The sequence below is a fragment of the Plectropomus leopardus genome, chromosome 7, assembly GCF_026936395.1.
Source record: "Plectropomus leopardus strain MGB_pleo_1.0 chromosome 7, ASM2693639v1, whole genome shotgun sequence".
NCBI lineage: Eukaryota > Metazoa > Chordata > Actinopteri > Perciformes > Serranidae > Plectropomus > Plectropomus leopardus.
Window position 1 is genome coordinate 8,556,253 of NC_142182.1, and position 16,500 is coordinate 8,572,752.

At 39.1% G+C, this 16,500-nt stretch overlaps 1 protein-coding gene across 2 annotated transcripts in view; it reads right to left on the bottom strand.

The window, feature by feature from the left end:
• Positions 1 to 16,500, bottom strand: part of lrp5 (low density lipoprotein receptor-related protein 5) — a 94,256-nt gene that overhangs the window by 56,137 nt on the left and 21,619 nt on the right. For both annotated transcript variants that reach the window (XM_088079788.1, XM_042495472.2), the window contains exons 2-5: positions 6,773 to 6,973; positions 6,387 to 6,603; positions 3,436 to 3,504; positions 3,158 to 3,286 (exon numbers count right to left, since the gene is read on the bottom strand). In XM_088079788.1, the coding sequence (XP_087935914.1) occupies positions 3,158 to 3,286; positions 3,436 to 3,504; positions 6,387 to 6,433 (245 nt within the window). In that variant the 5' untranslated portion in view covers positions 6,434 to 6,603; positions 6,773 to 6,973. The remainder of the gene's footprint in view (positions 1 to 3,157; positions 3,287 to 3,435; positions 3,505 to 6,386; positions 6,604 to 6,772; positions 6,974 to 16,500) is intronic.

Below are 16,500 nucleotides of genomic sequence, written 5' to 3' on the forward strand. Positions count from 1 at the left end.
AGCATCACCCGTCCGTGTTAGCTCTCGGCAGATCAGGTTCTGGAGGCTCCCCGCCGGCAAATTCTCTTGCACGGCAGCTGAAGCCTCCACTACAGCCTGAATAAATGCTGCTGAATATCCAAATTAACTGTGAAATACATCTTTGTCCATAAAATCCTCTGTGTTCATATGTTGTGATGTCATTTTCACTGCTGTAAATATAGTATACAGCAGTGGGGGCGGGGCCTTGTTCATTCCTATGAGAGCTGCTCAAATACCTCGATCTACTGACGCATAGAGCGCATGTAGTAGAGATTAATGGCGAGCGAGCGACTTCCAGATTAGCGCCACAGCTAGCTCGAATGGCGGTCTTATAAAAATTTAAACTAGAAGACGTTTCGCAGGAGTTTTGATACTCACAAAAAAATATTTTAATTATTTACAGACATCTCTTTCCCAATGTTAGTCAATGTCGGGAAAATCTTTCTGGGCCAGTGTCATCATGTGACCGACTCAAACGGCGTAATTCCACTTTCGGCCACTATGTAAATTTTGCATCGACGCATGGCGCACTTCCTGGCGGCTTGATAAAATCCAGCCTGCAGCTCTTCCTGCATCCAATAACATGACTGTTACATCACTGGATGTACGAAGAACAACAGATTGTGCAGCTGCTGAGCTCAGCTTTCTAAATAAATATAGCACGCACTGAGGAATTTATGGCTTAATTGACTATATTCGTTAATCAACACTTACTCAACATCCACATAAAAGGTAGTAAATCCCTTTCAGACATGAGCCCTTCACATTAAACTGACAACAATTTAACATGTCTCAAACCTGGTCACTTTTAAAGTCACAACACAAGTCTCACCAGAACAGACCTAAGACCTTATTTAAGAAACAGAAAGAACGATAAGTTACGGAGAAAGAGGGCTGATAGATGGAGCACAGGACAGAAGGAAAGACTGAGCTGTGAGAGATGCACTGGGAGTGTGTGTGGTGCTGTGTGTGTTTTGACTGGGGCCTCCATACCACAGCTCTGTTTGTGTTGGACAACTCGCTCATACTCTCGTTCTCTCTCTCTATTTTTCTTTCATTCTGTCTGTGCAGCTATTTTTCTCTTCCCCTCCTCCCTTTCTCCATTGGAAAGAAGTTGAACGAGGTGAAACTCAAAGAATTTTCTGCTTATTGCTTAAGTTTCAATAAGGGATCCTGAAATAGTTTTGGGTACTTTAACATTTCTATGTGCTAGAATTTTACTAAGTGTACTTATTTCCATCGGTTTGTCCATAATAGCAGCTGATAATTGAGACGACCATATCAAGTACGCTACTGGTATTAACCCTTTTGTTCGGTGCCCACGCTGGACCTAGTGATAGAGAGCAGTGTGTGGCTATTTGGCTGGACCCAAAACAGGATGGCAAAGATAGAGAATGCAATGTAATGGACCAATGAAAGAATCACAGAAACAAATAATTCATAAATGTATGGGATATATAACCTAATTTGCAAATATGTTTTATAAAAAATTGCTGGGGGAATTCAAATTCAATATGTTAGGGGCAGGGTTACAGGATTAACAAGATGAAATATAATATCGTTTTAAATATATATTATTTAAAAAATTATAAGTACATTTTACTGGAGGCTTTAAGGTAAACTTGAGGACAAGTCTTTAAAAAAAGTAAATAAAACATTGCCATTTTTTTCTTTAAATTTTCTTTGGGGGGAAAACAAAACATGCCCTCCAGACCTTTTTCTTTAAAAATCACCTCAATATACACCATTTATCACAGCCAGAAACAGCAAAAACAGTAAATAATTAAATTTCCGATGGTCTTGAACACATCATGTGTTATTATCCAGGCATGCCAAACAAAATTCCATTTCCAAAACTTTCAGGGCATGTTTAGTTTTAAAAAACCTTTTCAGGCCTGGAAATGACTACTTGCAAATTCTATGACTTTTCCAGGTTTTTCATAACTGTATGAACTCTGGACACACTGATAGTGTGTTAGGGCTGATGTTTACCATGTGGCAGTCTGTGTAAGGTGCTGCTTCGTTGCTTCTGTAAATATATCTGCTTCCATCATTATCACTAAAACGTCCACCTGCACTCTGATTCCAGTCGTCTGGGGGAGAATATTTTCTAACATCACACCACTATCTCTGTCTGTTACTGGCTTCAGTGTGTGCTGCAGGGAGGGAGGAGGTCTGAGCCAAGACAGCAGAGATGGACTGTCCTGCCAGGCTGTATTCTCATGTCAATAAACTTTTGCATGTGTGTCGGCTGACTGAGCAGCATCTGCAATAATCTTCTTCACTCCCCAAATGTGATTATTTTAAGAGATTACTTATGTAACTTCTTAAAATAATCTTACACTGTAAAATCCACTGAAAAGTTGGTTTTACTTTAAACAATCTAGGAAACCGATCGCCTTAAAATGTAAGTAAATATAACTATTAGTCTTAATTTACATTCACCTTGTATCTAATTATTAAGTTTACTTAAAATCTAGTTATATTTACTTAATTTTGTGAAGATTTTGCAACTTAAATATGACAAGTTTAATAAACCAATCTTTCCAAATTCTAGTTTATTGTAGTTTATTGTGCTATATATCTGTATTCTGTTGGTTGCAAACTATTCATATTTGTATATTCTTAGACACGTTAACAAAACAGAACTCACAGATCAAACTTAATTATTGGATGGTAAAATCCTCTTTGTCAACATCAACTTGATCTACAGAAGTTGCCAACACTTAGAAAGAACAAGGTCATTTCAATTGTTATTTTTAAGTCACTTTTTTAAGTAAAATCTTCACAAAGCTAAGTAAATATAGCCACATTTTAAGTTAAATTAAAATTAGACATAAAGTAAACATAAATGAAAATTAACCGTTTTATTTACTTTCCTTTTTCAAGGCAACCGGTTTCCAAGATTTTTTTAAAGTTCAACTTGTCAGATTTGACATTGTTGGAAGCATTTTGTTAATATGTTTTTAATTAATTAAATATTAGCACACTTGTGAAATTTCATACAAGATAGCATGAAGCTATATTCACTCACACTCACACTCACACACACACACACACACACACACACACACACACACACACACACACACACACACACACACACACACACACACACACACACACAGGACCGTACCGTGCTGATCCGTCCAGGTTAGCTCTGTGAATGAAGCTGAGTTTGGCGTCTGCCCAGTATAACTTCTGTTCCACCAGGTCTATGGTCAGACCGTTGGGCCAGTATATGTCCACAACCACTATAACTTTCCTGTTAGAGACAGAGACGCACAAAATGATCCAGCAGCTGTTGCTTTTGTTATTTTCGTAGAACTGTTACTGCTTCTGTACGTCTGGCTGCACTGGGGACACTGTGCTATAAAATTTTGACAGTAAATAAAGACGTTTGGTTTGCTCTACCTGTTGCTGCCGTCCATACCAGCACGCTCTATCCTGGGCTCCTCTCCCCAGTCTGTCCAGTACATGTAGCTGGAGGGAAAAACAAAGGAGAAATCTGTCAATGAAACAAACACGGGGGCATCTGGCAGTTTTACGGCAGGTAAAAGCTGAGTTAACCGAATGAGGCTGTCGATCACTACTGATAAGTCAGTGAATAATTAGAGAACTCCTCACTCTTTTAGGAACAATTATATATCATCCCTCTGCTCTTCTCAACTATCCAAGGCCTTCCAAACCAGTGTTTCAGGTAACCTGTATAATGGTTTGGGCTGTATCGACTAAGAATTTTCCGAGTCGTATTAGTTTTGGCTGTTCAATACAAATATTCAGTGATTTGTTTTGTTTTTTTCTCCTGTATAAAGTGTTTGAAAAGGGCTCAAAGGGATGTTCAGTGTGACAGTGGCATTCACTTAATATAGTAAACACTGTATCGGCGCTAATGACGGGTCGTTTTTGCCCACACTAGACATCAAACAAAAAGCAGAGACTGTATCTTATTAAGCTGTTTTGTGTCGTAAATTCAAACGTCAGCTACCCAAAGATAAAAAGTACAAGTGCGTGATAAAAAAACAGTTTTACAACCCTGTGATTAAAACCTATCAGATGGCCTGAGGAGCCAGATCCAAAGTGTAAAGAAGGCGGACAGATTCAGGGTATCTGCTGTTACGACACTCAATAAAAGTCAAGAGCATTCACTCCGCAGCAAAATTTAGGGACAAAAACGTCCCCAGACGTACACTACACTGCACAGTGACTCTCAAAAAAACAAAAAAGGACTTCTCAACTTGAAACAATCAAGCCCTAATAATGGTTAACCTGTGTATTGTCCTTTTTACTGAGCGTTGTCTGCCCTTCACCCACCAACTCCAAACACAGACACACCCTGTGGTGATCGTAAACTACATAAATGTTAGAGCTGTACAATCTGACTGTTCCTGGAGCTGACACGCCACTCAGACCGTTTGAGACAGCTGTTTATAGTGTGACTGACCCATAACGGTTGAGCAATACAGGAAAAATGTGCTTAATTGCAATTAAAGGAAAGGCTTTGGGGCATTTAACCTGCATTAAGGAGGTCAGCAGACTCACTGAACCTCTGGTTTCAGCGCAGGGTCTTAATGCATGTTCTGCAGAGGTCATGGTTGAAGACTTCTGCTCCCCAAACATTTATGAAGACTGTTTAAACACAATCATAAATCATTCTGCTGCTACAATGTATTCTAACAGGACTGCATCAAGCCACAACACTAAATCCATCATCCGAGGAGCTCAGGATTTGCTGACCAAACAAGTTGTGTGTAAGAGAGAGGAGAGGTCAGTGTGAGGACGGAGCGCAGAGAAAGGAAACTGTACAGAACATGCCATTTATCAACCATCTTTTTAATTCATTCACTTATCGTACTGTCAGTGCACACCACACTATCGACTCAAGTATACTTGGCTACCAAGGGTATTTGGGTATTGTTTACAATGTATTAATATTATATTTTAAGACTTTTATTTAACGAGCTGGGTAAGCATGTTTCCTGTAAAGCTCTTAAAAACAAGCACTGTGGACACTGTAAAATCTGACAAGTTTACCTAAAATAATTTTTATTACCCTAAAAAGGAAAGTAAAAATAACATTTTCATTTTTTGGAATCAAGGTTGGAATCAAACCCACACCTCTGTGGAAAGTACATAGCTAGCTTCTGTACATGGGGCGCCCTCTCTACCAACTGAACTACTGGGCGCCCGGAAAAATAACTATCAATCTTATTTCATGATTCCTTCATGATTGCTCAAAATGTAGCTTTACTTAATTTTGTGAAGTTGTTGCAACTTAAAAATAACAATTATTTGTTTTTTGTTTTTTTACCTTGCTCTTTCAACTTCTGTAAATCAAGTTAGTCTGACTTAACTTGATCACTACAAAGAGGATTTGGCCAATGATGAAGTTGGGAGATCTGCAAAGTATGTTTTATTGACATGTTGAAAATACTTTACATTATGAAAATACAAATATGAGTAACAAGTTTGCAACCAGCAGAATACATATATTGCGCAGTAAACTTGGTTTACTGAAGTTGCTAAAACTTAGAATGTTTGCTTTAATTAAACTTGTCATTTTGAAATTGTAACAGCTTCCAAAAATTAAGTATATTTTAAGTAAATATAACTATATTGTGAGTACATTTAACAATTACATGTGAAGTAAACAGAAATTGAGACTAATAGTTATATTTACTTACAGTTTTCAAGGCACTTCCTTGATCTGTTTAAGTAAAATCAACTTGTCAGATTTTAAAATTAAAAGAAAGTGACTTGGGTCTGTCAAAGAAACATATTTTCTCACATGCCTCTTGTGGTTTCTAGTCATGCAGCTTTGGTTTTTACAGTATATACCAAGGTACTGTGGTCATTCATATCCTTCGAGAGGGTCAGTCTCAGTCTTAATTAATCTATGAAGCCTAGTACTACAGTCTACTTTAGACATGTCGACGAGAACACGGTAAACTTTCTGTAAGCCACTGTATTTCTCCCTCACCTTTGACCCCTAATATCAAATCAGTTCATCTCTTGAGTCCAAGTGAATATTTGTGCCAAGTATAAAGAAATTAACTCAAGGTGTTCATGCAATAACACATTTACAAGAATATGACAGATGCAAGATCACCACCAACATCTAACCACTTCATCCTTGAGTCCAAATGAACATTTGTGATAAATTTGAAGAAATTCTCTAAAGGTGTTCATAAGATATTGCATTCACAAGAATGAGACAGACGAGGTCACAGTGACCTTGACCTCTAACCTATGACCACCAAAATCTAATCACTTCATCCTTGAGTCAAAGTGGAAAGTTGTGCTAAATGTGAAGTAGGCATAAAAACATATGTTTTAGTGTTAAAGTACTATGAAAAGTGTCTTACCGTTGGGCGGGGTTTAGAGCGATAGCCCTGGGCTGGTCCAAGTCCATCCAAAACAGGACCTTCCTGGAGGTGCCGTCCAGGTTGGCCACTTCAATCCGATTGGTCTCTGAGTCTGTCCAGTAGAGCTTTCTACCCAACCAGTCACAGGCCAGCCCGTCAGGACTGTCCAGCCCTGATACTACCACTGTCTGACCAGTTCCCAGAGCCTCTTTAAGGGCTGCAACCAGAAAACATACAGTGTGAAATAATGACGACAACAGAAAGAAGGCATTCTTAATCCAAACACTTCACATAAGTAGCTTCTAAAGCTGCAGTTACTGTTGGTCTTTGTGAGGAAAGCTTCGTTAAGCAGGAGAATAAACACAGGAAACAGTGTGCAGTCTTACAGTTAGATGACTGATTCCAGTGCGTCTGTTTGATGGCCTCCTCGCTGACATCTGTCCAAAATATCAGGCCCTCAGAATACAGGAAGTCCACCGCTGCTGCATCCTCTAGGTCACTAACAACGATAGCCGACTCACCCCGCACGCCCTCTGCATCCACCAACCGTACGTCACGCCGGTTGGCAAACAGGAGGAGAGGTGAGCCTAAAAAAGGAGAGAATAAGAAACATTACTTCTTTTTTTTTGCTTTTTTTAAACCAGCAACAACTACAGTTTTTATCACAATGAGAATAGATGGCAACACATCAACAAAAATCCTGCTATTGTGTTTTGTAACTTAATAACATCACATATCACATATTTTCAATGTTGTTATTGGCTGTCAGTTAAATGTAGAAAAGTTAAACTCATCTATAGCTGACTTCTTATCCATCAATAAGACAGGCACAAGTGAAAGAATGACACTGATGCTCATACTGACTAAATTAAATCATTTATCTCATTCAAAGCAGACTGTCACAACCAAGAACATATCCTTAGAAACATCCCTATCCCTCCATACCTTCTTGCTTGGATCGTAATTGAACTTTGACTAGTTATTTATTTATTTATTTATACATACATGTTAGTCTGTTTTATTGTTTTACTACTGTAGATGGTATATTTTATTTTTATCTATTATTATTTCTGCTGCTATCCTTTCATTTACCTTTTATCAACTGTTTAGAATATTTTATGTATTTATTTACTTATTATTAAAATTATATTTATTTAATTTTATCCTTTTATCAATAGGTTTTATCCCGCCTCTGGTGTTTACTCACTTCCTGTAATGTTTCCACAGTTCCTGGTTTTAATGAGTACTCTTTAGGGGTTGACAGATATTGCATATATTAGTACTTAATGAGACTGATAACCAATATTGGGAACCGATATGAATGGAATATAACAATCTCCAACACAAAACTCTGTTTAAATCAAAAGTTTAATCAAAACTGAAACTTTCAACATCATATACAGCAAGTTCCCTACAAAACGTTTTTATAAGGTCAAGTGAAAATTTAAATAACGAATGAATACAAATAGCCCCCTGAGGTTTTGCAAAGTAAAAGTTCCTCTAATGCTGACACTTTCTTTGCATGTATTGTAGATTGCCTTCCCTGACGTTGTTTGAGTGTAATATGCACACTTTTTCATTAATTAATTTTATCGGCGATCATCAAAATAAAACGCAGATACAGATAATTGGCGAAATGCCAAATATCAGCCCTGATAATCGGCTAGGCCAATAATATGTCAATTCTGTGCACTCTTATATTAATTCTTTACTTAATTACAAATTATTATTTGCTATAAAAATTACAAAGTGTGTGTGTGTGACACAAAAGAATCAAACAATGACAATAACATTGATTCTTATACCCTATAACCAGCCACTGAACCGTAAATTAACTTTAATCAACTCCACAATCATAATTCGCTCTGAAGTCAGAATGAAATACACATTTGTTGACACGTCAAGCTGTTTTTAAGCTTCTGAGATGCCATCATTAAGTCTACAACACATCTAAGACCACTTTATGCTGACTGTTTACAGGCCCAGTGTATCCAGATTATTACTCCTACAACCCCCCATGAGCCACATGCCACAGTCAAGTTCACAACAACACACCGAAATACCAAACAAGCTTTGGCACCACGCAGGACCGCTACTCACTGGAACAAAACTCAAGCATACGTTGTCACAAACATAAAACCACCAACATTATTGTCATATGGCAACAATCTGCAGAGGCCACTGAAGAGAAAATAAGACAAGAACCAAGGCCAAAAAGATCTTTTGTGTATGCACAAACAAGTTTTATGTTAATATTTCTGTATTCCCATGGTTCATACACTATCAGATTAAAAAAATAAAAAATAAAAAAGCACAAGTTGGACAACATGTACAGAAGATGTTTACGTTTTGTGAACAATATGCCAGGAAAATAGAAGTTAAACTCTGACAGTCTGCCTGTAAAGTATGTAGATGTCAGGGTCAGATTCCATAACTCTGTGTGTGTGTGTGTGTGTGTGTGTGTGTGTGTGTGTGTGTGTGTGTGTGTGTGTGTGTGTGTGTGTGTGTGTGCGCGTAGCTCAGTGACTCAGGGATGTTGACCTCCCACTGTTGGAGGCGGTAGCTGTCACAGCAGCTGCCACAGTGCCTCTGGGGAAGCTTGTGGTTTTGGCCTGGCAGGGTGGCAGGGCTGCTACGCTGTGGTTTGGCACAACGCGCTCACTGTAATCCCACAGCATGAAGACACACTGCCTCCGTCAGTGTGGACAGTGTCCCAAAACAGCACCCAGTCCTTAAATCAGACACACTTTCTAATGAATTTAATGAGTTCATTATTAATTGAATAATAAAATGGAGTTTGCGACTGGCATCAATGTGGATTTGAACTTTGAACTTGCATGTTTACATGACCACAACTTCTCTTTACGCAAACCCATTCTGACATGTGTATTCATTTGTTGTATCATTACTTTCTTTAGCATTTTGGTGGCTTCACGTGCAATTACCTGGGCTGGTATTTGCTTCAGTCAGAGAAAGAGTGTGTGTGTGTTACGACACCTAATTTTACAGCAGCCAACACCTCTCTTTATCCTCTTAAAACAACCCAGCTCGCCACCAACATTAAACACTGATATTTCATTGAATTTTGGCTCTGACAACCAAAGAAATTGAAGCTGCTGCTGCTGAGTGTGAGCTTCACACCAGAGAAAGTTCTGAGAGCCTGTCCAGCCTGTTTAAAGGCATGGTGTTAGATGTTAGCTGCTGATGCAGCTGTGTAGCTCGGGCTTACATTTTGCTTCAGCAGACGTTGAACTGACCATTCACTGGAGGACAGTGGCTCTTTAGATGACTGACACAAAAAGTGTGCTGATCAGGCAGGGAGACAGGATGGTCTGGGATTGGACCCCCGAGTACTGTACACTAGTTTCAAATCTGACAAAGGGACTTGTAACTTGCTGCTTACTCCAGAGGTCTCTGTGTCTCTCTCTGTGTCGGAGGCTTCCAGGTAGCATGTAAAGACTGCCGTGCAGATACCGCAAGCTCTCGAGCGTGCATATGTGAACGTGGATTCCACACAAGGAGCTACAGGCTACAACAAGGCTAAAAACATGATGCCAGTGACGTTTTTTCAAAACAACTTGACACGCCGGGGCTTCAGGACACTTGGATTACTTGGGATGATCAGTATGGAGACATTCCAGTGTTTTATTATGTATTTTTTTAACATTTAAATCCTGGTCACTATTTGCTTCAATTGTTTGGGAGATCAGTGCAACGCCTTTTTCCCTGTGAAACTGCAGTGTTTTGTGGACTATAAAACTTCATCCGACTTACCATCAGCATGAGGGTGCGTAGATAAAGGAATTTTCATTTTGGAGGAAACTATCCCTTTAATCCGGCCGAACACCTCTGTTAGACCTTGGAGCAATGTGTTAAACAGCGCTTTCCACCGCCATCATCTAAACACCAAATAAGGTAATATATTCTGGAGTTCCTCATACTTGGAGGATCTATGACTATAAGCACTGAAGCCAACTGAAATAAGGTCAATTTGTCAGTGAATTGATTAGTCAATAAATTGTCTTGCATGTAATTTTTCTAAACAAAAATATAAGAAATGTGATGGTTTCGGGCACTCAAATGTGATGTTTTTCTTGGTCTTAGAGCGCTGTCATTTTTCTTTTTTTGATGTTTTATAAACTACACAGTTACTTGAAATAACCACCAGGTTAATTAGATAAACTGCTGTTAAATATGTTCCCATCACACGGGAAACATACTTATTTTACTTACATAGGAACCACAGAGGTATACCTCAGTCTACTACACTAACACAATAGCAGCAATATGACTGCACAAGCCAGAAGCTATAAAAACTAATTGAGAGAAAATGAGAGAGAAGGGCAGACCACACACTGAGGGCCTAACAGAGACGCTCCAATGAGGATTAGAGCTGGCTAACCTCCTTGGGCCAGCTGAGCGGACAAGCCCAGACTGCTGTATCCAAACATCACACTCACACATGGAATACATGTAAAGGCTCTGGCGTGTTAACACAAACAGAGAAGGACATATCTTACACCCTTAAAGACATGAACCTCGAACCATAAATGGGCAGGCAAATTTACATGATTAACCAGCATTTTTGTGCAAAAGTCACGACAAAAACATTTCCATAACAGCACAGCTCTGGTCCGAATTCTGTGACAATAACATCAAGATGGCAGAAAAAATATTAAAAAATGAATACCTGAATACCTCATTAAAACCTGAGCAAAAAGGGTTGATTTATTTTAAAAACACTGGAGGAAGTTACAAGTTAAGAGTTACAATTAAATTATCTGAAATTTGTAAAAGATGGAAAGAAAAAATGATTAAAAATAGTTCAAAACAAACTAGACAAACAGATATACAGATATACAGATAGATATATAGATAATAATAATAACAAGAACAATATTATTATTATAGTTTTCTGGGGACATTTCTAGGACTTAAGGATGATTCTTGGATTTAAGGACGTTTCTCTGATTCTAGGAGATTTCTGGATTTGGGGACATTTAAAAGACTTAGACGTTTCTAGGATTTTAAGATGTTTCTAGAATTTCAAGACATTTCTAAGATTTAGGACATTAAGGGCAAACAATAAACAAGCTCTCTTTTGATGCTGTTTAATGCAATCTGGCACGTTATGTACACTAAAAGCACAAAAACAATTGCCATTGTGAATCAATTTGTTTTTCTTCTGAATTTATGTTAACCTTTATTGTTATAATCATTATTAACTCCAAATAATTTCTCTCGCAAAAACTTTTGGTAAGGACGCCATAGCTGACATAGTGTATCGAAATGAAGCCCATTAATTTTTATTTTCAACGAAAATCAATAAAAATTAGTAACACATGCCTACAGTTTGTCTAAATGATAAAAGGGTATTACCTTACCAGAGAGATAAAGCCTACCATAGTATTGTTTTAAAAAAAGCTTTTTATTTAAACAATTGGCTTACACTCTCTTCCAGTCATACTCAATACTAATGAGGACAGCAAAAAATACTAGAACTCATTATTCTATCCAAAACTGAAACACAGATGCCACTTAATTCTACATATTGTTTTTTTTCACAGTTCATACTGTGAAATGCCACAAATCTTGTTAAATTTCAGACAAAATTCAAATGTTTGTGAAGGCAAATGACATCACTGCACCTGGCATTTTATGGATGGATAGATGTGTGTGAGTGTGTGTGTGTGTGTGTGTGTGTGTGTGTGTGTGTGTGTGCGTGCCCATGGGCACAACACAAAAGAACAGACCAAAAAACTACAATTTAGTTTGTCAATGGGATTAACAATCAAAGTACGAGGGGGGAGACGCGCCTTTAGTGTGTGTGTGTGTGTGTGTGTGTGTGTGTGTGTGTGTGTGTGTGTGTGTGTGTGTGTGTGTGTGTGTGTGTGTGTGTGTGTGCGCCTGTGTGTGTATACGTGTGTGAGTGTGCATGCATGTTTTGGGGGAAGGAGGTCGTACTGAGGTGGCAGCTTGAAAGGAAAGAGGGTTCCCAAATTTCTAAAGCACAAGCAATGCACTGCTGCCCCCCTTTTTGTGTGCACGCATGCACGCACGCGCTGACATGCACACACACACACACACTTCTCAGTTCTGCTTTCCTCTGCTTCGAGAAGGCTAACAGGCTCTCTCGCTTTACATCTTATCAGAGCCCATCTTAACAGAACCCTCTTTATGTGTGTGTGTGTGTGTGTGTGTGTGTGTGTGTGTGAAGGGTTGCACGGAAGGAAGAGATTTTCTTCACACCTCCCCAGTTGGGACAAGAAATATGTGTGTGACGAGCGCAGGGAGCATATTTATGCAGCCTGTGTGTGCATGTGCGTGTACGTGCGTGTACGTGTGTGTGTGTGTGTGTGTGTGTGTGTGTGTGTGTGTGTGTGTGTGTGTGTGTGTGTGTGAGGGGACCCTAGAGAAATCAAGGTAGACTGCCACAGACTTCCTCTCTCTCCACCTCTGTTCCCTCTGTCCATTTTCTCCCTCTCTCCTCTTTCCCTCCTCCCTTTGTCCTGCATGTCTCCTCCCCCCTTCTTCTCTTTTCTGCTTTTCTACTCCCCACTTCTCCTCTTTTCTCCTCACTTCAATTTTTCTCTCATTCCCCTCTTTTTCTTCCATCTGTCCAGGTTTGCATGAAATCCTAACAGCAAAGACCGTCCTCGAGTTGCACACCATTGCAACGCAAACAGGAAAAGATATCAATCTCTTCCTTACATTTCTCCTCAGAACGTTCCCCAAATCTCTTCTCCTGACCTTCAGCCCCTCAAATTTCCCTCCTGTAGCCCCTAATTCTTTTCCTTTCCCTGCTGCCAGAAGCTTACCAACAAATACTCTTGTGCATCTCATTCACTGGCTATCTGCAGCGAGGGCTGGGAATCAAACCACAATACTTCTGGGTATCTCTGACTGAACAGAAATTTCCTCACTCAATCACAAATGTGCCAATTATAGACTGTATTTTATTAAGACAACGTTCTATTAGTGGTTGAACACTAACAACAGTTACAGTCTGCTGTGCAAAAAAATAAAAATTAAAATAATAACTTTTTAAAGATTAAGTTATTCAGGTTGTTTGTCCCATTTCAGAAATAAATATTACATTTACTAATGGATCAAAAAAATTCTAAAAAGTGGTGGGGTGACAAGTACTGGGAGCTGCTCTGTTCTCAGTCGCCCTCCGTCAGGTCTTGCCCTGTTTTGTTGAGTGTCGAGTGTGCCTCCGTCCAAACAAAAGAACAGACTCAGTGTATGAGGCCTGAATGCAGTGAATGCAGTGGCCCATATAGTGCAGGCTAATGGAGAGCAGTGTGGAAATCACCTATTGGCTGGTCTCAGCAGCAAAAAGAGAAAATACTCAGGTTCTCTGGGGCAAAGACTTTTTTTTTTGGGTGGCCCACCCAAATAGACTAGCTCCAACCAAAAGGATTAATTTTCCTATTCCCAAGTCAGTAGAGCTGGCATTCAAACCTCAATACCTTTTTTTAGTACTGACCAAAACAGGTCTGTATGGCTGCTTGTGTTTAGACATTTAATGTGGAATCTTACAAAAGAATTTCTCCAAAAAAGGTAGAAAAAGAAGTATTGTTACAGTGTTGATATCGATACTCTGGTATTTGTACCAGCAGGGGTCGGCAACCTTTACTAGCAAATGGCCATTTTTGACCAAAAAAATCTGTCTGGAGCCACAAAACATATTTGAGCATTATAATGAATGTAACAAAGTCAATCAAATCTAAATTTGCCTATCAACATTACTGGTAGGTCTAAATGAGTATTTATCAATGTTTTACTACAAGGTGGCTCCTCTGCAGAGGGGTATTTATTATTATTTACTACATTAACTTTGCAGCGTCAGAAGTAGTGCTGTGCAATATGACGAAATATATCATGTGACAATTAAAAAACGTCTCATTTCATTTTATACTATATAGTTTATTTTGTTTACATCATCTGATATTGCTTTGCGTCCATCTGTGAGACTAAGGAGGCATCTACACAATGCGAGGCATCAAAACAAACCAACATGAAGTAGCTGGAACACGATACTGAATGTGGAGATTGAGCACAACACTGATGCCGACATTTCATTTTATTATCTCTCCAACGGCTCCCTGCTTCTCACAGACACACACATACACACACAAAGCAGAGCTTTTGCAGAGCTCCAGACCTTGACTATTTAGCCACATTTTGCGATCATGGAGCCTCACTATGACTTGCAAATACAAGGAAGAACAGTGGCCGTAAATGTTCACAAATTTAGGAAAACAGTGAGAGGACAAGATCAGCCTCCAAATAACAGAGAAGGTAAATGATTAAAATGGGCATATTACGCCTTTGTTGTTGTTTAGAGAGCACTGCTGACGCTTATGTTATATGTCCCACTAGCAGCTGACACTATTGTGTTCAATGTCACGCCTCTTTAGGTACATTTGGTTCTGTTTAAACATGCAGAGGAGGAATAAAGAAGGGACTTAGTATGGACCCACAGCACAATATATGTAAAAAAGGGCTACTCTCTCTTTAAAAATCAATCCAGTGTTGAAAACTTCACTCCATTAACTCATTCATCTTATCACCATAGATTATCATTAAACAATGCATTTATTGTGTTCAGTAGTTAATGCTTTAAATAGTAAATGAACCTGCATTTTTATAGTTCTTTCATAGTATGAATCACATTCACACACTGGTGAGCAAGGCTAATGTACAAGGTGCTACCTGCTATGCAGTTTCAAACCATTCATACACATTCACACACCAACAGATTAGCCATTTGAAGCAACTTGGGGGGACATACTTGTTGACTTGTACATGTTGACTGGAAGAGCTGGGGATTGAATCAATGATCCGCTGTATCCCTGAGCCACAGCTGCCCCTTTAGTAACCAGCTGATTTTAGACTGCATAATCATTATTTTTATTCTGTTTTACTCTGCTGGTTATTTTCTTGAGTAATTGTTTGTAAAATACCAATTGATCACACCTCCCAACAGTCCTAAAAGATAAACATGGATTAATCAATTCAACGGATTTTATATGAAAAACAAAACAAAATTAAAATCATTATGTGTCTCCAAGCCTGAGAACTTGTTTGGCTACTTAACTCAGCCGAGTTCAAACATCTCATTGACCCTGTCTTACTTACTCACTGCTTCATGTACGGTATCTCCTTTGACCAACATCCTGAACATGACATCACCTGATAAGGTGGCTGACTGTACCTCTTTCTGGGCCTGCTCGGACAAAGAAAAGTCACCTGAATGCTTCTGACTCTAAGGGCTGAATATAATTTTAAAGTTATCAATACTAGTACCAGGGGCTAGGCAACCTACAGCTCCGGAGCCACATGTGGCCCTTTGGCCTCTCTCCAGTGGCTCCCTGTGGCATCTAGGGCTGCCCCTTGAAAGACGGAGATTTGAATCATCATTCGGAGACCCCTAAATTGAGATTGAGCAGTTGTTTATTTTTTATTTTGCTAGTAACTGTGCTGTGCAGTGAACTTCTGGGGACCTGCTGAAGCAGAACGGAGGGAAAAAGAGACCATACTGTAAGGTGAACAAATGGTGAATTTACAGCTCAAAGGAGGATAATACGATGCAGTCTTGGGCTTTTGTTGTTTGTTTGTTGATATTTAATATCAGCAAAAATGGTGTTGCACATTTAAGATCCATCGTTAGCAGCGTTAGCTTGTTTACTGTATTACACGAATGCCGCTGTCATGCACAACATCCCGACAAGCCCCGTTCGAACTTTGAAACTTTGCATGGAAAATGAACTGCAAAATCTGATTCGACTGGCATAATTCTGAGTCGGGTACAGCCATACACACAACACGTCATCATCAGCATAACAGCATGATATTCCCGCCTTGAACTGTTAGCTAGTAATGCATTACCAAATAAGCCATTCAAAATAATTGAACAAATTTGTAAAAGCAGACCTGCAGTCATAGTTGGACCCATGAGGTCTACCTTAAACACACTAACTGTCTCTTGTCCATTTCAAGTCAAGTCAAATTTATTTATAAAGCCCATTATCGCAAAATGCCTCAGAGGGCTTTACAGCAACTTTCTCAGCTTGCAAAACTAGCAAGTTGTACATGAAACAACATCACT